Genomic DNA, 20,211 nt, shown 5'->3' on the forward strand with positions numbered 1-20,211 from the left:
GTTTGCTGAAATAATGGGGTGGGCCGCCACTGGGGTGGTGCCAGTGGGAAAGGCTCTCACTCCAGGTTATACTGAACCTGTCACTTTAGGGAGCAAGATGATGTTCATACAGGTGAATGGTGGTACTAGACCCCTCCCGCAGGAGGGAGGTGAATGTTTCGCAACGTCAAGAAGTATTTCCAACAGCTTATGTATATTTGTAAATCAATGCATAGTATTGAGTAGTGTGTGCGTAATAAATGTGCTCTTCCTTTTTGTAAAGAAAAGTACAGACTGGACAATCAATTATTGGTTGTTATTCCGGCGTATCTGTAAATGGCAATTACTATCCCACACTGCCTACCTTGAGTAAACCTTAGATTGCTCTGCAACGCTACCCTTTGAGAGTCAAGCGCTACAATGGTGTGTTTGGTTCCCTGTGAAGGACAAATGTAGACCCATTATTTGTGCAGGCCTCAATGGTGTAACTAGGCACTCTGTCACCCGTGATGGTCCCAGCCTTTGCCGCCCTCGGCCACGCTGAAGAGCGGAAGGGGGGTGTTTCTGGAGATAAATTCTGCGTTTGCCACCCCAGCGGCAAACACGTGTAAGAGTAGGGGGGACAGTGGTGGAGCTGTCCAAAAACTCGTGCCACCCGGGGCGGACCGCCCCGCCCTTGCTACGCCACTGGCAGGCCTCACAACTGATGCCTCGTTTTCCAAAACACGGCACTATGGTGCAAGGGTGCCTACGTTGGCACCAGGCTGCTGAAATGGCACCAGCGCAGGGGGAAAGGACAGGAATGCACCACATTGAATAAATATGATGCATTCCTGCTCTTTCACTTTGACGTAGGGCAGCGCAGGAAGGTGACTTGCTTCACTGCTCTACGCCAAAACTCCATAAATGAGGCCCTTTGATTTTGTTTTAAACATTACATATTGTATTAATATTTTTATGTTTCATAAGTCATTTACTTTAACTTCATTGCATCCTAGTACATATTTATATGCTCAGCTGCAACAATTAATGCATGACTAAACGACATACATGATATTTTATCACAAAATTGCTTACAAATAGCACATAACTGTTTCTAAGTGCTGCCAGTAGGGCAGAAATTGGTAATGAAGCACTATTTGATGAAGTGATTTGAGCAGGATCACACAAGCTAATCAAATGATGAAGCAATAACAAGAGAGCCACCTAGTAAAACCATACTTCCTTCTATTAGCCACATCTCTCGATACACCACATCTCTGTGGACATGAGTACAAGCAGGTAAATTGTGTTGTCAACTCACATTCAACAGTTACCATTACAGCCTTGACCTCGACGCCGTGTTTGTTGGTAGCAATACACTGGTAGGAGCCGGAAGCATGCCGTTCAACTCTCGGCCAGTCTCCGACTGCATACTTGCTACCATCTTTGGTGCACTCAATGTGTGGGACAGGATTTCCATTAGCTCTGCAGGAGAATGTGGCTGGTGTTCCCTCGATCCATGTTAGATGGCTTGGGCACAGGGAGTCTGTAAATTCAGGTCTATCTGAAATTAGACCAATGGAGAGCTCATGACACCAGAACACTTTCATATAGATATAGAACTACTCCCCACTGGAACAAATCTCTTTTCTACTTTACACAATTTCTCACAATATCACAGCTCCTCTTATTTATACTAATTTCCAAATGGACCACTTCTCAACAGACTAGAGAAAGGGAGAAAGGGGGAGATGTGGTGCAGTGGCCAGAGCAGATGACTCCAGAGCTCAGAGTTCATGGTGCGATACTTGGTGCCGATGGCAGCTCAGCTCAGCATCATGTAACTCTGGGCAGTAGCTCACTTAATCTCCCTGACAGCTCCCAGTGAATTCAAACCCTTAAGGGGGTGATATGTTCGCACTTTACAAATAGGAATTATTTATTAATTATTTTTACTGCATGTACACTCACTAGAAATTGCCTAGTTTTACTAAAGTATAATAAGAAAACCATGGGTACCTCAATAAGTGAACCTGGGGTGGAATATTGTTTCAGGAAACAGTGGTTCTTATGTGGCCAAAAATTGTTCCAAAAAATGGGACCCAAGGGCAACATCAGATTAAGGTAAAATGGGTTTAAGTTTCGATCGATACTGGATATCTTAGGGAGCAATAGGTAGTGTAACCAGGGACACGTCAGTCAGAGATAATGTTTGTTATTTAATTTATGAAAGTATGCAAAAAATATATAGTTCAAGTGCTCACATAGAAAAGTGACAACAAGCGTGATGTGATAAGTGGGGGTGACTTTAAAATATATACATCGCATTGACAACAGGTATGAGAACTCTTCTTTCCCCTAATCACAGCACCCACAACTTCCAAAACTGTAGCACTTCCTGCTACACTATTTTGGCCCCACCACAGCTTTCTGACCCCTTTACTGTAGAGAACACAAGGTTCACATTCCCCAGACTACTTCTCCAGACTAATTTCCTTTTCTGGCCTCCATTTCAGGCTGTTAGGGAAAAGCTTACCTTGCACCCTGATATATTTTTTATTTTAATTCAGCGGCGGTGGCAGTGAAAACAGCTGGAACCTGAAGGCTCTGGTGGCATTCAGTTTCATTGGTGTTGGGAGCACAGCCTAGCCCTCCGAGAACGATCTGGATGAGATGTTACCACTGCAAAATGGATCCCTGCTTGGAGGTCACCGCAGGAGGGTGATCCATCATGGTATCACAATGAAAGCACTGCCCCAGTCATGGGCCAGGACATTGCCCTCTCACTATGGCCTAATTCAGTCTGGGGATTTTAACCCAATTTACCTGCCTCGTGGGAGCAGAAAGCGCACTAGACACCAGGATAGAAGGAAAACATTCTAAGCCTTTATTTACAGAAGCTTTAAAAACAAATATCCTCCATTCTGCAAAAGGTTTTCTTTATTTATTTGAAAGGGTTACTCAGTTACAAATGCAGTAGATTCATGAAACACAAAAGAAGATAAAGTACTAAGCCATTGATCAGTTTGGTAAACAATCAGGGAGGCTTGCCAAAAGAACTGTACGCAGGTGACCAAGACAGCATGCTATGCGTGTACTTTCTCAATGAAGCATTCAACACCCCTAAAAACATTAGAGTTTAGGTGGTACAACGAGACACACAAATGCAAGGACTAAAAGGGGTAATACAGCTCTATAGGCAAGTGCTATCTAACTATCAGGACCAAGATGTATTTCTTCAGAATTGCTCTGTCCGAATACAACGCATGATTAAAAATAAAGTACTTTACCATGTATATATTTATATATTTAATTTGAATTTTGTTTAATTACACTCATATATATACACTCACACATACACACATACCCATACATATCATACAGTTGTGTTACACCTAGTTGCCAGTCTGAAGAACAAAACTGCCATTTGCAATTGCAAAATATTTAACAAGCCTTTGTAGCAACAGGAATTTATCTTTCAAATGTATTCTGTATACAGTACAAATAATTAATTTGTGCTCTTATCATAACATCATGGACTTGTGAAGTCCACAAATGAAGGACAGAATAAATAGGATGTGTTCAAATAAAAAAATACAATTAGGGTGAACACTGCTGGAATACAAGCTGCTTTAGCGCTGTAGGCACCCTGTACTACAATCTATTTTGGTCACCACCCCCATATGATATCCTCCATGGATTCCCTCACTACTACCCTGCAAAAGTGTCCCTCATCACTCCATAGCCCTCTCTCAAATACATTTTATTTGTTTTAAAGCGCTGGTATAGGCTGGCTTTAGTAATCCACTCAGCTATCTCCATAAAATACTGATCTGTTTTTTGAAGCAGGCATATTAACCCTCTTCACTACTTTACTGTGAGTCAAAACTGCCACTGGACAAAACTCTGATCTCTCTCTTTAGCGTGAACGCTAATCACAAGAGTAATAATGACATTTTAATTGCTGCCTGAAACCTGGGCGTACAAGGAAATCTGCAGAAAGTACTTTTAAATCCTGTGTTACTGCTTAACACCGTACCCCTCCTGAGGTCAGTGCCCCCCTCTAGGTCAGTGCCCCGCCATCTAGGTCAGTGCCCCCCCTCGAGGTCAGCTCCCCCCTCTAGGACTGTGCCCCCCTCCAGGTCAGTGCCCCACCCTCTAGGTCAGTGCCCCCCACTCTAGGTCAGTGGCCCCCCTCGAGGTCAGCTCCCCCTCTAGGTCTGTGCCCACCCCCAGGTCAGTGCCCCACCCTCTAGGTCAGTGCCTCCCCTCCAGGTCAATGTTCCCCCCTCGAGGTCAGCACCCCCCCCCCCTCTAGGTCTGTGCCCACCCCCAGGTCAGTGCCCTACCCTCTAAGTCAATGTTCCCCCCTCGAGGTCAGCACCCCCCCCCCCCCCCCTCCAGGTCAGTTCCCCCTTCCAGATCAGCGCGCAGTCGCACAGGTCGCACTGCCTGAAAGCCGGTCCTGGTAACAGGATGAAACCAAAGAAGCTGTTCGCGCTCTCATGGTACAGCAAACAAATCTTGTTTAAGATGAAAGTGAAATTCTCTTAGGTGCTTCAGTTACAGAGCATCATAGTAAAGAAAGAAAGAAAGAAAGAAAGAAAGAAAGAAAGAAAGAAAGAAAGAAAGAAAGAAAGAAAGAAAGAAAGACAGCAAAGGCAGTCGGGTCGAGTTAGCTTTGGATGAGGACTGAGACCTACTGGGCACATTTCTCAGAGCACTCCCCTTTCTTCTGCCACACTAGCCCCACATCTCCTAATTTACAGATGGGCCGAGGCTCAGGCTGCATGTAACCCAGAACGTCTTCTGCCTCCATTTGGGAATCTGGGTTCAGAATGCACATACCACAGAAGACAGAAAGGCAGAAAATAAAATGTGCTGAAAAAGCAAAGCAAGCCTCATTGCTCAAGTAATTTAACCAGATATAAAACATATAAACAAGTTAGTGTAGTCAGGAAAATCCATTTTCCCTTCCATGTCATGACTGCTGCTTGTTGGCTTCTTCTTCGTATGCATTTCCTGTACCATTTTCTACATGCGAAGAACCAGAGCCCCAGCCATGCACATGGCCGCAATATTTGGCATTGTCAATATGATCTTCTAAAAACATTTCTCTCATTTTGAAAATGGCCGATGCAGCCAGTCGAGAATCTGATCTTGCTTGATGTAGTGGTCCTAAAAATTCTAGTTCAAGATGCTCTGCGAATTCCTGCAATCCACCCTCGAGGTTTTTGCAGCTCTTCATGAGGTACTTCACATCATAGATAATGGGGAAAAACAGTCGAAGGATTTCAAAGAAGTCTATTTCTACTTCTGGCAAATTGGAATTGGTCAGGATTGTGATCAGGAAGCAAAATCATACCCACTATGAAATGAAAGCCACTTCACCCCTTCACATAGCATCACTCCTGATGTCGTTAGCACCCCAGAAGAGAGCAGAGCTTCAATTCCTTCACCTTCATGTTTCTCAAATTGAATACCCGATGACATCAGCAACTCTATAGAATCCTGTGCATACATGCCCTCTGTTAAATTAAATTTAAAATGAAACTGCCACGTTCGGGTTCCTTGGGTAAATTCCTCTTTCTCATTCATGAATGTAAGCCCTAGCTGTATTATTTTCTGTAAGTCCATGTTACAGTGCAGAAGCTGATATTGATAATCGGTTCTGCGGGTGGCAGAGATGCCATACGATGCGCTGCTCGCACTGATTTGTAGTGCCAGGAGTTTGTCCTGCACTGTAAAATCACCATGAACAGCACCACATGGTGCACCAGAAGGTGCTGCTTCTCTTTGCCGATCACGTAGATTTTCTCCCTGGCACCTGCCAACTTACCATTTGCAAACCGTGCACAAGAAAAAACTCTGCCACATGGCATTAGGATGAGTTTTTCTGAAACTCCGGCGCTATAAGTGCAGTGCAGAGTGGTCAAAACTCTGAAAGCTCTGCCGGAGGAACAGCGTTTACCACCCACCCTTAGTTGTAACCAGCTGTACATTGCGTCGTGTGATCAGAAATGTGTTTGTTTTTGCAAGATTTTATGTTGTGATTAACTGGTGATTCCTCATTATTCTAATGTAGTGTATTCAATTCAGACCTCAACAACAATTTCCAGAATTCGTTGGTTTGTTAAATGAAAAAACATGATTGTAGTATGGTGTCCCTGGTGACATGGAGCCATCTGGTAACCTCACACCTCACTTCTTGAGCATAATATGTGTGATGTTCAGTGTTTAGAGGCTGCGAGTACCAGAACAGGCAGTCTGCCCAATTGGAAAGTGAGTAGTTGAACACATGGATTTAATCAATAAGCTACTCATACCTGCCACAAGACAGCTTGACTGACTGATCGCAGCGTCAATACAGGACGGATGCCTGTTTGCCCTCCACCACAGTACCGATTCCTCCTGTACTTTTCTAGAATTTCGATGCCTGGTCCCACCCTGATTCTACCTCCAGGCCACATTTACTGCATACGTAACCAGGACCCTGCCTGGTTCAACTTGGGCTGTCACTGTCCTCCCCACGTCCTGTCCTGATGAAGACCCAACGTGACTACTGAATGGAGCACATTATGGGTTGAAACGTCGACGACCACGCAAGGCCCAGATTGACCAAGGCTCTGCTTATCAAAAGGAACATTATTAGCTAACAGAGCCATTGGATTTCCATAATTATCTGGCCTATCCTCCACATATACATAGGTTTTGATCACTCTGTATATATTGCACAATTGTTGAGCACTGAGCACATATGTCACATGATCACCATTAAGTGTAAATATTTCACCATATGTTGACAGCCTTGATCTACCTTGAAAACAAGGAGAGGGGCTCGAAGAGTCCAAAGAGACAGAGCACCAAGGTTAACGAACAAGTTGAAAAATTCCCTTTGGACTAAAAGACTTCAAATCACTCCATTCAATATCTATGCTATCACTCAATGTTACCTTTCATACTTGGAGCACCTTCATAATCAAAGACACAGTTGCTTTTAACATAAAACATAGGTGATTGAGACATGGCCTTTCTCATCACATATGTAAAGGTGAGGACCACAGAAAGACTTTACCTTAATTATGGTAATGCATCCACCCTATGGATGGTTTTTTCTCATTCAGGCTTGTATTTATTAATCCAACAGGCATGTGCCTTTTAAGCTGGTTTCCGGTCCGACTAATCAGATCTACTAAATATACTGAGATAGCAGAAGCTAAATCAAGGTAATGGTTACTCACAAATTAGTATACTAATATAGTGTGGGCAATATAATCGAATCATAGAAGGCACCACTAATATATAGATTGGCGTCCTTAGAGAAATGGGTGCCTAGATTAAATCATACAAAATTAGATTTAAAATAATATAACAATTAATAATATACCTTCACAGTCTATGAGCTGTATATATTGTGGTTGAGTTGTGTGAGTAGCAAGCATGTGGATAAAGGAACACCTTTATAGGAAATATATGGGTGCAAAATGTACTTGTTGCTTTTCCCAAAATGTAATTGTGATCAGGATGTTCTATCATATAATATCGCCCTAAAATATATGTAATGCGTAAAAGATGGCTCTTTAATACCTTGACAAAATGCTTAGGTAGACAAAACAGTTTTGTGTACAACATAGTACTGTTGCATGCATTGTGTGGTAAAAATGTTTTTTTAATTGTAAAATGTTTATGTTTTGTTCCATACACTGATTGAAACTAAGAAACAAAAGGAAGAAATATTATTTTGCTAAGTCCTGAAGAAGGTGGCATTATCGGGTTGGTCCCACCGAAACGCGTCAACGCATAAAGCTTTGTTAAATTTGAACTGGGACAAGAAGCAAAGAGGCCAGAATCCATTGTCCCTTGCCTTGTTTATAATACTCTCATATTAACCTTGCAAAGGCATAGTTTGTTTGCCTCATCTATGATCCTTCCATGTAGCATTTGATTCTTGTCATAATTATGAGTTTCTCTATGTAGGATTTATGTATTTTGATTATGCTTTTTAATTGCCTGAGGGCACTGTGTGATTCTGAAATGTTTTTATTATGCATTCAACTTGATGATTTGACACTGTGATTTTTAATCTAGAATCTTTATTAAACTTATATATTTTTTTATCAAAAAACTTTTCTGTATTCCTTATGGAGGTGTTCCAAGTATGAAAGGTAACATCGAGTGATAGCATAGATATTGAATGGAGTCATTTGAAGCCTTTTAGTCCACAGGGAATTTTTCAACTTGTTCGTTAGCCTTGAACTACTACATATGTGAATGTATATGAATGATTTAATTCAGATAAAACATAAACAGTAGACAGCAATTTTGAGTCATGTGTTTATTGTTTGAAAAGGTTTTCTTTCTCTAGGCGTTTGAGATACTGATGTTAAAAGTAAAATTGTGATACACATGTGACACTAAGTGCGCTGAACAATAGCCGATAAACCCCGACAGAACCACTCTTTGTTTACCAATATATACCCAGGTTCTGAGGAACACAGGGTCACCCCATTTTTGTTAAACCACAAGACAGTTTGAGGGCACAGGATAAATCCAGTAAATCATTTTTGCAGGAACTCTGCTGGTGGAACTAATTCCTTCATTAACTTGAGTTTTTATCAGATTGAGATTGATTCCAAGGTAGATGTAGCACTGACTGCTGAGAGAAGGCTGCCATCTGTGAGATCTTGCCTGGTATTGTATGCATTAGAAGGTCTGAGCCCACCAGAGGAAGTGCTGGTACCCGCCTCTGAGAAAGGAATAAGTTGCCAAATGTCCTTAGACTCCAATGGAACAAAATGGAATCTTTTGACGCAGGAAATGTGGTACGGCACCTCATCTGTCAACCGGAAGTGCCATGCTAAACTAGCTACTATATCGCCACCCAAACTTATAAGGATTTGTCATACACGGCCATCACCATTTTGGCTTTCAAACGAGCTTGCGAAAGCAAAATGTGTCAGCAAAAAATGTATTACGTGTCTGGCCTTTTCTACATGCCATCCTACACAAATACCACCTGGGCGATGACTTTATACACATGAACATGGCTCTCTATGCAGACCCAACAGCTAGGGTAAGAGTCAGTGGTCACGTATCCCAATCTTTCCCCATCTCCCAAGGTGCCCGCTAAGGATGCCGCATTTCCCCATTACTTTTCCTATTGGTCTTTAAATCACTCATCACTTACTTTAGGAACAACCTAAGGATCCCGGGCATCAACTTCGCTTTTGGAAGACAAGTAGTTGCTGCTTTCTGTGGACAACATACTACTGTTCAACTAGGATGCCCTGCTAGCCATTCCAATCATCATGAATGAAATAAACAGATATTCACAGGTTGCAGGCAATTCTCTTAATAAAGACAAAACAGAAGTACTCCCCCTAAATGTCCACCGCATGGCCGTGGAAATTGGGCAATCAAGCCTAAAGTGGCAACCTTTGGCCAGCAAATACCTGGATGTGTGGTTATCCCTAGACCTCAAACACTGTTGCACTGAACGAGCAACTATACTGACCAAAATGAAAGATCTCCTTTCCACATGGTCCCCTAGAAACATCACATGGTGGGGTCAAGTGGGTTTGGTGAAGATGATGATAGCTCCCCTGGTTACTTTCAAATCCAGCATGCATCCGGTGTCCTTGTCCACAGCCTTCTTTAAGTCTATGGACATCACTATCTCTGAATTCATATGGTAATCTCCATGAAAATCCTAGAGGAATAAAATCTCTGGAGGTACAAACATCCCAGACTACTAAATTGATTGCTCAGGGTGTGTGGTGGCTGAAAACAAAAGAACCTAACCCTCCTCCATGGCTTAATATTAAGGCCCACATCTTCGCACCACTTCCCCTTAGCTCTGGACTCACAGTCCACAATGTCTCGAAACTCCCTCTCTTACACTTCAACCAAATTATACTGGATACTGCAAAATCACTTCTTCTCCCTGAAAAACACTTACAAAATCGAACATGTTGCTCGACCTAAGCCTCCTTATGGCATAACCGCTCAGTTAGACTGGATGGGAAAACACTTTTTTTGTACACATGTGCTCAAAAGGGTATAAATACTAGACTCAGTCTCAGAACCCATGCCAATTCCAATCCCCTTTTCCACTCTACAAAACAACTTTAATCTACCTAATATTGGCTTCAACGGATTCCTACGACTCAAGAGTGCTGAGTAAACTGAAACCCCCCCATGAGCCAGACCTGCCCACTCTGTTAGGCACCCTTAAAATAAGAGGCCACACCGCTTCCCACCTCTATAAACTCCCTGCATACCCGCTGTGGCAGACTAAACCAGTCATGCGCACTCTGCATGCAGCCTACATAGAGAAAATGGCCTCCCTACAGGCGTCTGGCTGGGTGCTGTACGCACCAATCACAACGCTACCATTGCAGCGTTGTGATTGGCTTAGGGGAGGGGAGGGAGGAAGCCTCCTTCCAGTTCAAGGAAACCTGCAAGAAAACGCAGGACCTGGCCAGAAGCGGAGGCGGCGCAGGACCCGGTAAGGTAAGTTTTATTTTTTATTTGTTAAATTAGCCCACCCGCGCGAACACCTGCGCAACCCTAACACCCGCCCGCCCAACTGCAAGTCATGCGAGCTGCGACTGACTGAAGCTCAATTAAGTCCTCAGAAATCGGCTTGTCTGGGGTGCATCTCTGAACCCCGAGAACACAATATCATTGCTCTTCTTAGTATAATCTGTTTAGTTTATGGAAATCTGCCCAGTGCGGATTTTACTAATAGTAGACACATTCTCCTCTGTCCTGTCCCCATTGTGCAATGCATCCTTATTATCAAATATAGGTCCACGGGCTGCAAGCAACTAATGGTTATCACTGCTTGATTTGTAAAATAATAAGTGCCAGGGCCCCAACCAGGAGGCCACTGCAGCTTGCATCACCCATCTTCCCTGTCATCGCTGCCAATACAACTACTAATCATCTCTCTCACCTGCAACTGACAGTTCAGATTATTCCAGGTCCCAACAGCTAAAGGAATGGCTGGGTAGGTCGGCATTAGTCATTTTTTATATATATTGTATTCATAAACAACCGTTATTCAGTTTATCTCTAAACTAGATGAGCAGCGCCATTTTGTGGCAAAGTGAAGTGTTGACAATTGAGTGCCGCTGCTGAGCACCAGAGACCCCTGGCTCAAATTAAGCACTGTGGTTACTTCTCTTAAAGAAACATACAGTGACCAGATGGTCCTAAGTAACTGTCGTCCTATATTTACTGCTTCCTGCCACAACTAAAATTCTCGAATTTCTTGGCTTTTTTCCACTTTATTTATTAATAAAATAGAATTTCAATCAAGTTTCAGACAACAGCACCGTACAGAAATGGCTCTCCTGTCTGTTATCGATGACATACATTGGATGCTTGACGAAGGTGGCAGAGCACTTCTGATTTTATTAGATCTCTTTGCAGCCTTCCCCACAATTTGACATGACAACCTGCTAATGAGACTACATAAGGGCCACACTGGAGGCAACACAGTGGCTTGGATTAGGTGATAGACAAAAGTCAACTTGAGAAAATGTCTTTCTCTCAGTGCACGTCTGCACTGAAGCAAGGCGTACCACAGGGATCATCCTTAAGTCCGGCACTGTTTAACATCTACGTCCCCCCCAGCCCATTTATTTTGATCATTTGGCGTCACCCTTAAATCTTATGCAGATGACACTCAAAGGGCCTTCTGCCTGACAGATCATAGGGACTCTACTGAAGAGGAGTTAAAATCAATCAATTCAAATTAATCTTTATTCGGATATAAAATCCATAAAAAACACAAATGTCATACAAATTAGATCAAATTCTTGTATACATTCTAATTCTCTAACGGCAATATACCAATATAATTGGTGGCCCGCGCAGATTAGAACCTCACCTTTTCTAGTTACAGAGATAAACAAATTTGGCATCATTATTGACAACATTTAGATGGCACATCAACAGGATCACTTCCTTCTGTGTATGTACAGACTATGCTATCTTTACTGAAGATGACCCATATTACCCTGGTTTTCATGGTACCTGGTCTTAGTCTTTACTGGCTCCCCATTAAAAAAAGGATTTTTTTTAAACAAATGTATCCTTCATACAGCAGGGACCTACGTACTTAGAAGCAACATTTGGGCTCTCTCATTCACCCCAGAGACTTCCCTCTTCAGCATCACACTCGGCTGTAGTGACTATTTTGAAAATGTGTAGGGCTTGCGCCATTTGTTTATCATCCCTTAATGCAAAGAAGTGAAATGCCCTGCCTATAAGATTAAGACCTGCGAGAAATCTCTTTACTTTTAAAAAGGGATTTAAGACATGGCTCCTCTCCAAATGTTGATTTTTTTCTCTTTCATCTTGGTTACCTACACCAACAGGCAGCATAGCACTCTATAAATGAACTACCCTGGTCCCAGTGTATCCTACTTGATCAAAGTGGGTGATCTTGGGGGCCCACCTTAGATACTTCTCTTTGTTACCTGTCAAAACTGGCAATTTTTAGTAACATAATGAGCATTATTCCGTTTGCTAATATTGGTACAAAAACATTTAAATATATAGGGAATGTAAGGCAATTACTTACTGGTTTTATGTTTCTCTACTGGCCACTTGGTGGCGCCAGATCCGTAGCAAAAACTTGGAATGAACGTTTTACACTTAGCTATAAACTGCAGGATGCACACAGATTCCTGGAGCAGGCTTTATTCCTAATGCACAATGGGGCATATTATCAAGAACGTGTGATAACTACTGCAAGGGTAGTTTAACGCAACTCTCAACAGCGCAGCCTATTGCGGGCAAATTACGCTGTGCCAACCAAATATTCACAACGCAGCGGTAGCATGCGATAGTTACTAGATAACGCGTCAAATGGCCGTGTTAAAAACATCGCCACGCCGCAAAACTGCGAAACACGAACGCAAAAAAAGCTGCGATGAGGCCAAGCGCGATACAAAAAGCTGTGAAAACCAGCCACAGGCCTGCAAAGCCCAAGCGTAAGGCGGGAAAATGCACTATGAAAGCAACAAAAATAACACATCAAAATGAATACAAAATGCGGAGCAATATGGATGCACCCTGACCCAGCGCAGAGGCCAATGCGAACCCCACAAGCCCCACGGACCACCAGCAAGGAACAACGGGGTCGAGGAAGGCCAAGGAGAAGAGGGAGAGGAAGACGGGGTGCAGACCACAGGAAAACAAGACCCGCGTCACGGAAGTGACAGAACACTACCAGCAACTGACCCACAAGCAGACCATCTTGAATACAGACGGAGTGTCGAGGAGGCCAATGGATGAGGCCAAGAGGCGCTGGCATGACGTACATTGTCACACAGTCTGCATGTCCACAAGAACATTGCGCCAACAAAAATGTCAACACAATGTAAACATGCATCTCCCCTTCACATTGCAGAGGGACAAACAAAACCCCCAGCAGGTCACACCAGTCAACCTATCAGTGATGCCGGAGACGACCACCACTCCTTCGACACCGACGCCCTACAACAGCCCATGGACATCCCACGTGACCTACCACCAGGACCAGGGCAGACAAGCCACTTACAGGAGAACCCAGCCCCTACAACAGACCACACAGCATGAAGCACCCGCAAGCACGGCTGGCACAGAACACTTCCCGACCCACACATGACACACCAATGCCAGGTGTCAGAACGCCAAAAGGAGGTGGCCCAACAGGTGTAGGTGTGGTCCGAACCCATGGAAGGCGTAACAGAAAACATACGTGGGTGTCCATTACCCTTCAGGGACCACCTACACCCCACAAAGGAGACCCACACTGCCATAGAGACACATGCAGATGCACATTCCAAGTACAGAACCACGCCCAGGGGCAAACGCATATCAGTCGCACACCCACGTTGGCTCTGTGTACGATGGCACAGTCCACTTCCCTTACGAATTGAGTGTGTGATGACAAAGCTACATGTACAAGCTCTAACCCGCTGCCTGCGTTGACATGTCTGCGTCCGCTGTACACAGCACAATGTAATATCGTAGGGCCCAGGGCCCTCATGCATACAACAAGACCACAGGGACACACGCAGATATCATGTCGAACTGGCTACGGGCACGTGTGCCCTGCCCCTTTATTGGCAGGGCCACATGTACAGTGACGCCTGTGCTGCATGTGTGTGGGGTGGGGTGGGTGCTAGCCAGCCCTCAGGGAGTTGTTGGTGCTGGCAACAAATACAACAGTTAACACAATGAATATGAAACAGACAACACCAGCCTTACAGGACAACTGCGGAGCATCATGGAGGTAGCCTGAGCAAGTCCAGAGAGCACACAATGAGCAAACAGAAGTGTTTGTGAGTTGCTGTGCGCTGAGTCTGGGGCACCAGAGCTGAGCACGCTCATGTGAAGAGAATGTCTAGGATTATGTCCCTTCGGGACCTACATGATGCAGCTGCAGGGGGGGGGGGGGTCGCACCTGCATCATCTTCTTCATTGTCGTCCCAGGTCTCCCAGACCGCCTGAGGTGACAGTGCTGCGTGAACCCATCACAGTACATAACCAAGACAGTAATGGATGATGATTCGTGGTGCACTGAGTCAGTGGCACCTGGAGTGCTGAGCAGGGGATCAGGCAGAAGATGGCATCCATGACATGTGGAGACAACTCCGTCAGTCTGCCAATACGACCATTTCGACACAGGAATTTTGCAGTTGGAGTCGGTCCTGGCGGTGGTGGCGTGTGCCTCCTGCAGTGATGCAAGGTTCATGCCGGTCAGGACTCAATTTGATGTGCGAGCCCTGGTGGGCCGCAGTTGAGACCGGAGGCTGCGGACAGCGCAGGGCCACGGACACATGGTGTTGATGACTCCAAGGCCATCGCTTCAGAGGCCATCCAATATCTCAGAAGAAGAGGTCCCGGACATGACCAGCACAGAGTTAGTGGCCCCGGATGCACTGCGGCCGGCACAGACACCCAGCCACAGGACGGTGACTAGCAGTGCAGTCAGATGGGCCATGCGACCTGAGTGGGTGCTCATCAATGTCCGAGGTGTATGTTGTGTAGGGTTGCGGGGGACAGTGGAAGGTGTTCTCCAGGGCATGATGCAGAGGGTGGAAGCTATCCGGAAGCAGCAAATGGAGGGGTGGAATGGCACGGCCTCGATTTCGCCACAAAGTCAGTATCACCACCATGATGGCGACGACAACCCCAAGTCCATGGACTCAGTCGCCACCAAAGTCCTCCAGAAAGTGTCCATGGGTCTCGGGGAATAGACATAGTGGCACAGGGACTGAAAGGGGATGAAAGGGGATGCAGTCTGCGATGAGGCCTGTACAATGACATCAAATCATCCATAAATAAATCAAGGCTGCATTCAAAATTGTGTGTGACCTATTCGACCGCAGTGTTGGCCGGGGGCAGCGGTCAGCAAGGGCCCACAGCCACGTGTCGTTGGGATGCAATGCACATGGTTGCTGCCACCTGACCGAAGGGAGTACAGTGAAGTAGAATCTTCCTTTTTGTGCGTACACGGACAATGTATGATCAAGGCTCAGTTCCATTGACTCAGTCGCCACCAAAGTCCAACCAGAAAGTGTCCATGGGTCTCGGAGAATAGACATAGTGGCACCGGGGCTGAAAGGGGATGCAGTCTGCGATGAGGCCTGTACAATGACATCAAATCATACATAAATAAATCAAGGCTGAATTCGGAATTGTGTGTGACCTATTCGACCGCAATGTTGGCCAGGGGCAGCGGTCAGCAAGGGCCCACAGCCACGTGTCATTGGGATGCAATGCACATGGTTGCTGCCACCTGACCGAAGGGAGTGCAGTGAAGTAGAATCTTCCTTTTTGTGCGTACACGGACAATGTATGATCAAGACTCAGTTCCAAAAGTGTGACCTGGCTGCGCAGGGGCGGGCCTGACGGGTTCGGGGTCCAGCGGGCCGGGGTACGGCAGGCGCATAGGATCGCAGGCAACTCCGCACACGAGGACGGCGTCGTCCTTGTGGCATGGGGAGAGGTGCCGCCGGTGAGAGACATTGGGCTTTCCAGAAGAGGACCACGCCCAGGGCTACATGCTTTTAATTCTCACACCTATGCTGGCCTGGTGTATGCCGGGCCATCCCACTCCACTCACGCTTACAGGGGGGACGTAACAGGCAACATTTCCGCAAACTCCCCCACTGGCTGGGGTGACATGGTTGCGTCCACTGTCCACTACACTCCATACACCAGAGGTGTATGTCGCCATGGATATAGGTGTGTTCTGCATACTGCGGTCTGTCCAGCACATCTCCGCCACTCTTGGCATTGTGTAGTTTCCCAATCATGGTTCTCTTGCATCCTTCACACATGCCTGGTTGCCACCTCTCCCCAAATTCAGCTATTGTGTGGCTGGGGTGCCATGCCGTTGATCGCTCATGTTCACGGCTTGCCCAGGTTACCATTGTGATTTGTTCTGTCGTGTCTGGTGGGTGGGCATGTTGTTTTGCATGTTGGTTGTGACGTGGGCATTGCCAGAGTTGTGAGTCGCTTGGTTGTGGAGTTGAGGTGAGTGGGGTGTTCATTTGGAACTTGCCAAGGGGCTGTGCATTTCCCTTGGTGCCATCCTGGGAATGCTGGTTGCTGATGGACTGTCGGCGGATGAAGGAATCATGCACACTGGCTGGGTATTTGGAGGTGACATTGTTGGAGGTTCCACAGTCTTCAGATGTTGCCTGCACATTGATGTGAGACGTGTGCTTTCTGTTGCGGTGATTGTGTGCTGTGTCACCAGGGGGCACAGGTAGGACATGTATGCTGTGGATTGCCGCCAACTTTTGCGTGCATCCAGCTATGGCGTATGGTCCTTGCTTGGTCTCCAGCAGATCCTGCGCATTGTGTTGAATGTATAAGGACTGGGGTACCAGACTGATGGTAATGTCCAGGACAGGTATGAGGGACTCGGATGTGGCTGGCTGTGAGACTCCTCTGACTCTGGTGGGTGTTGGTTGGGGGGTACCAGGGGCCAACAGGTGCAGCACAGCCAGCGGCTTTGTGTGGGGTGGGATGTTGGTTGTCTCCGATGTGTTGGTGCCGTCGGCCTGTTGGGCGATGATGGTCAGAATGCGTAGGATGGGTGTCCTTTTGGTCCTGTAGTGGGCAATGACATTGGCAGGTACTGGGTCTGTGAGGCTGGTGCGTTTCCTGGGGGTCTGCTATCTTCGTCTGCGCTGCCTCTGTGGTGGTCCGGGGGGGGGGGTTCCGGGTGGGAGTTGGGGTCCTGGGGTGCTGGCGGTGGGTGTTGTGGCCCTCTTGGGTGACCTGTGGCTCCATGGCATCTGTTGCCCTTCCGATGTGGCTGTGGGCTGGGCTCCCTTTTGTGGTGCAGGCTGTCGTCCGACTTTGCACCAGGTCTGAGCCGGTGTTAATTTCCTGCTGCTACTGCGCCTTATTGCATGTTTGTGATCTTATCGCCGATCTGGCTGGTCGTTGAGAATGTTGAGGTGTGGAGTTGTCACGGCTTTTCGCACGGGAACACCTACTCTGCATCTCATTAGCAATAGTTGCGGGGGTCATCCTTGGCGATGTTTTTAGTGGCTGCCATCGCGGGTATACTGGTGCTGTGGGCTGTTAACACCAGCTTGTGATTGGGGCGATAACTTTATCGCAACTTTGGCTGTGATAAAGTTAACTCGCCGATAGATCCTGGTGAATAAGTCCCAATGTGTGTTGGGGGTAGTTGAAGGGTTGTGGGGGGAGGGTGGGGTAACTGTACTGCATATTTCTTTGTTTTTAATACACAGAGTTCTTTTATAAACAATACAAGAGACAAAAGTGCAGAAAAGAAGTAAAATGAAAGCTCGACCTAACTTCCATAATCTGAATGATGAGTGTAGGAGAGTAGGATCTGCCTCTTATGTTGCCCCCACTTTTTTCTGATGTTTAGACTGGTTTCTGGCTATAGTCTGGCTGGGACCCTGCTAATCAGGGCCCCAGCCTCTCTGTTCTCTCTAAACAACTTGGAATGCATATTAGGTGCACTAGTGATTGGATACTGTGGAACCTTATGACCCTCTAGTATATGGTACCTTAGGTACCAAGGGCATAGGTACTTCACAGGCCTACCAGGGGCTGAAGCATGTATTATGCCACCCCTGGGAAGCAGACTAAATCTGACACCACAGGCCTGTTACTGCAGCCTGGGTGAGGTAGTTTTATACATCTCCTCACTGAGATATAGGTTCACTATATCTCTCCCTGCACACACATTTAAACCTAGCAGTCACCCCTAAGGCAGGCCCTTTCAATCCTGAGGGCAGGGTGCTTGGTTTCCATGTGAGGGGGTGCCTCTGCCTGAGCAGGGCCCCTCTGCAGCTCTCAGAGTCCATTCTCTGGGGTTGTTTGTGAATGCGGTCAAACCATATACTCTTAAGTGCATTATAAACTCGCTGTAAATGCTAACTCTGGGATGGCTGCATCAAAACATGTTGTGTTTGGTGTCAAACGCTTTGGAATCATACCCCCACACCAGTAACTGGTGTGGGAGGATGATACCACCCTTCTAGAGGGATAGACTTGTACCTACTGTGGAAACACGGTAGAATCCTGAAGAGCCCTGGCATCACAAAATGGATGCCACCAGTTACAGACAGTGGGCTGCCCTCCTGCTGATGACCGAAACTCGCAGTGGAGGAGGCCCAACAATAGGCATCCTGTCACAGGGAGGTGTGGTCACCTCCCAGACAGGGTTTAGTGTATTGAGCCTGGGTGGGTGCACTCCTAGAGTGCTTTGAAGTCCTGCACTGGGGGAGCAGTAGGCTCCTCTGTGCATACACCAGTTCAAATCATCTCAGGGGCTACCTGCCCCTGCTCTGGCGCAAAACTGGACAAAGGGAAGTGGGTGTAGCCACCCACTCTCCTGACCCTCCCATAGGTGGGGTCATAGAGCTAGTACCTCCCTTCCTTCTAGTATAAGTTAGGGAACCCTTGCCATATCAAACTAGATATCCCTGGACGACGCTCTGAAGAAGAATCCTGGAACTTCGACGTTCCACTACCTCTGGAAGACTGAAGAATCTCCCTTGGAGTCAAGGAGTGACTCCCCTGCTTGGCAGGCACCAAAGTTTGCAATCAACGGTCGCAAACTTTCCCGTTCCCTCCGGAGTCCAAAGTCCCTGCAGCTCAGGAAGAGGGTTTCCTGACTTCTCCAAGGCCATCGTGAGTCCCCAGTGATGCTGAGGCAAGTGGACCCCACGAGTGATGAGGAACCACAATCCCTGGGTACCATGCACTATTTTCGAGTGCAACCCCTTCACGATGTTCTACAAACTTGTACTTTGGGCCACGTATGGTCCAAGCCTCAAGCAGGATTCCCTCCAAAGATCAGAGGCCTAGCCCATCCCAAGTGGCCGTGGGCCTCTGGTGAGTGAATCCTTCTGAGGCGTCTTTGCGATCCCTTGCTGATTGGCTTGTGGGTCCCCTGAAGACCTTTCTACAGTTCCAAAGGGCTCCCCTGAGTGCTCCAGGCCTGCCCTGACTTACCCTTGCTGGCTGAGTCCTTCAGAACTTGCTGGTCTGCACCGCTGACTTCTTACACTTTCCATGAGACTTGCTGTTACCAAGGCTTGTTGGCTCCAAACTAGTCACCGACAACCCAGTAAGCTGCAGACTTTGTGGGACACACCGAATCCAGCTCCTGGTTGTCGTCGATGCCTCTTGGACCTCGTGGCTGAAGAGTCAAGACACCAGTGATCACCTGAAATCACCCGACGACTGTGGGCATCCATCTTCCTTGCCCGAGGTCACTGCCAAGTGACTTTGAACACTGTCCCCTCTGCTTTCAGGTCTTCCTTCTTCTGAATCCAGCCTTGGATTCCACCGGACACTTCTCCCGTCTTCACAAGCAGCAAGTCTTCTTTGGCTCCCATTGAAAATGACGCCGAGACCCGACACCAAAAGACACCTATGCACCCGGCTTCCCTGGGTGAGGTAACTCCAGCACTACGGTGCTCCTGTGGGTGTTGGCTCTAGAACTACTTACCCTGTAAGTGACTTGCTTGTAGACTCTCCCGAAGTATCCTAAAACTCTAAATTTCCAATCGCGACTTGCTCCATTGAAGTTAATTGGGATCCGCAACTGTGTTCTCACACTGCATGCGTCTCCCGTGGGTCCTTTACTTACCTGCCTTGAGTGGATTAGTGAGGCCCCAGCACTTCTGAAGGCCCTAGGCTTTGTCCCCTTGCAAGTCAATATCTCTAAGTCTCTTTTTTAGTATATGG

The 20,211-nt window shown here is 46.6% G+C and overlaps 1 protein-coding gene and 1 pseudogene across 2 annotated transcripts in view; both read right to left on the reverse strand.

Moving 5' to 3' along the window:
- Positions 1-20,211, reverse strand: part of LOC146833120 (intercellular adhesion molecule 5-like) — a 222,156-nt gene that overhangs the window by 14,693 nt on the left and 187,252 nt on the right. For both annotated transcript variants that reach the window (XM_085600743.1, XM_085600744.1), the window contains one exon: positions 1,283-1,525. In XM_085600743.1, coding sequence (XP_085456869.1) covers positions 1,283-1,525 — 243 coding nt within the window. The remainder of the gene's footprint in view (positions 1-1,282; positions 1,526-20,211) is intronic.
- Positions 4,943-6,987, reverse strand: LOC146833121 (CCR4-NOT transcription complex subunit 7 pseudogene; annotated as a pseudogene).

Source organism: Triturus cristatus, chromosome 4_2 (genome assembly GCF_964204655.1).
Source record: "Triturus cristatus chromosome 4_2, aTriCri1.1, whole genome shotgun sequence".
Taxonomy (NCBI): Eukaryota; Metazoa; Chordata; class Amphibia; order Caudata; family Salamandridae; genus Triturus; species Triturus cristatus.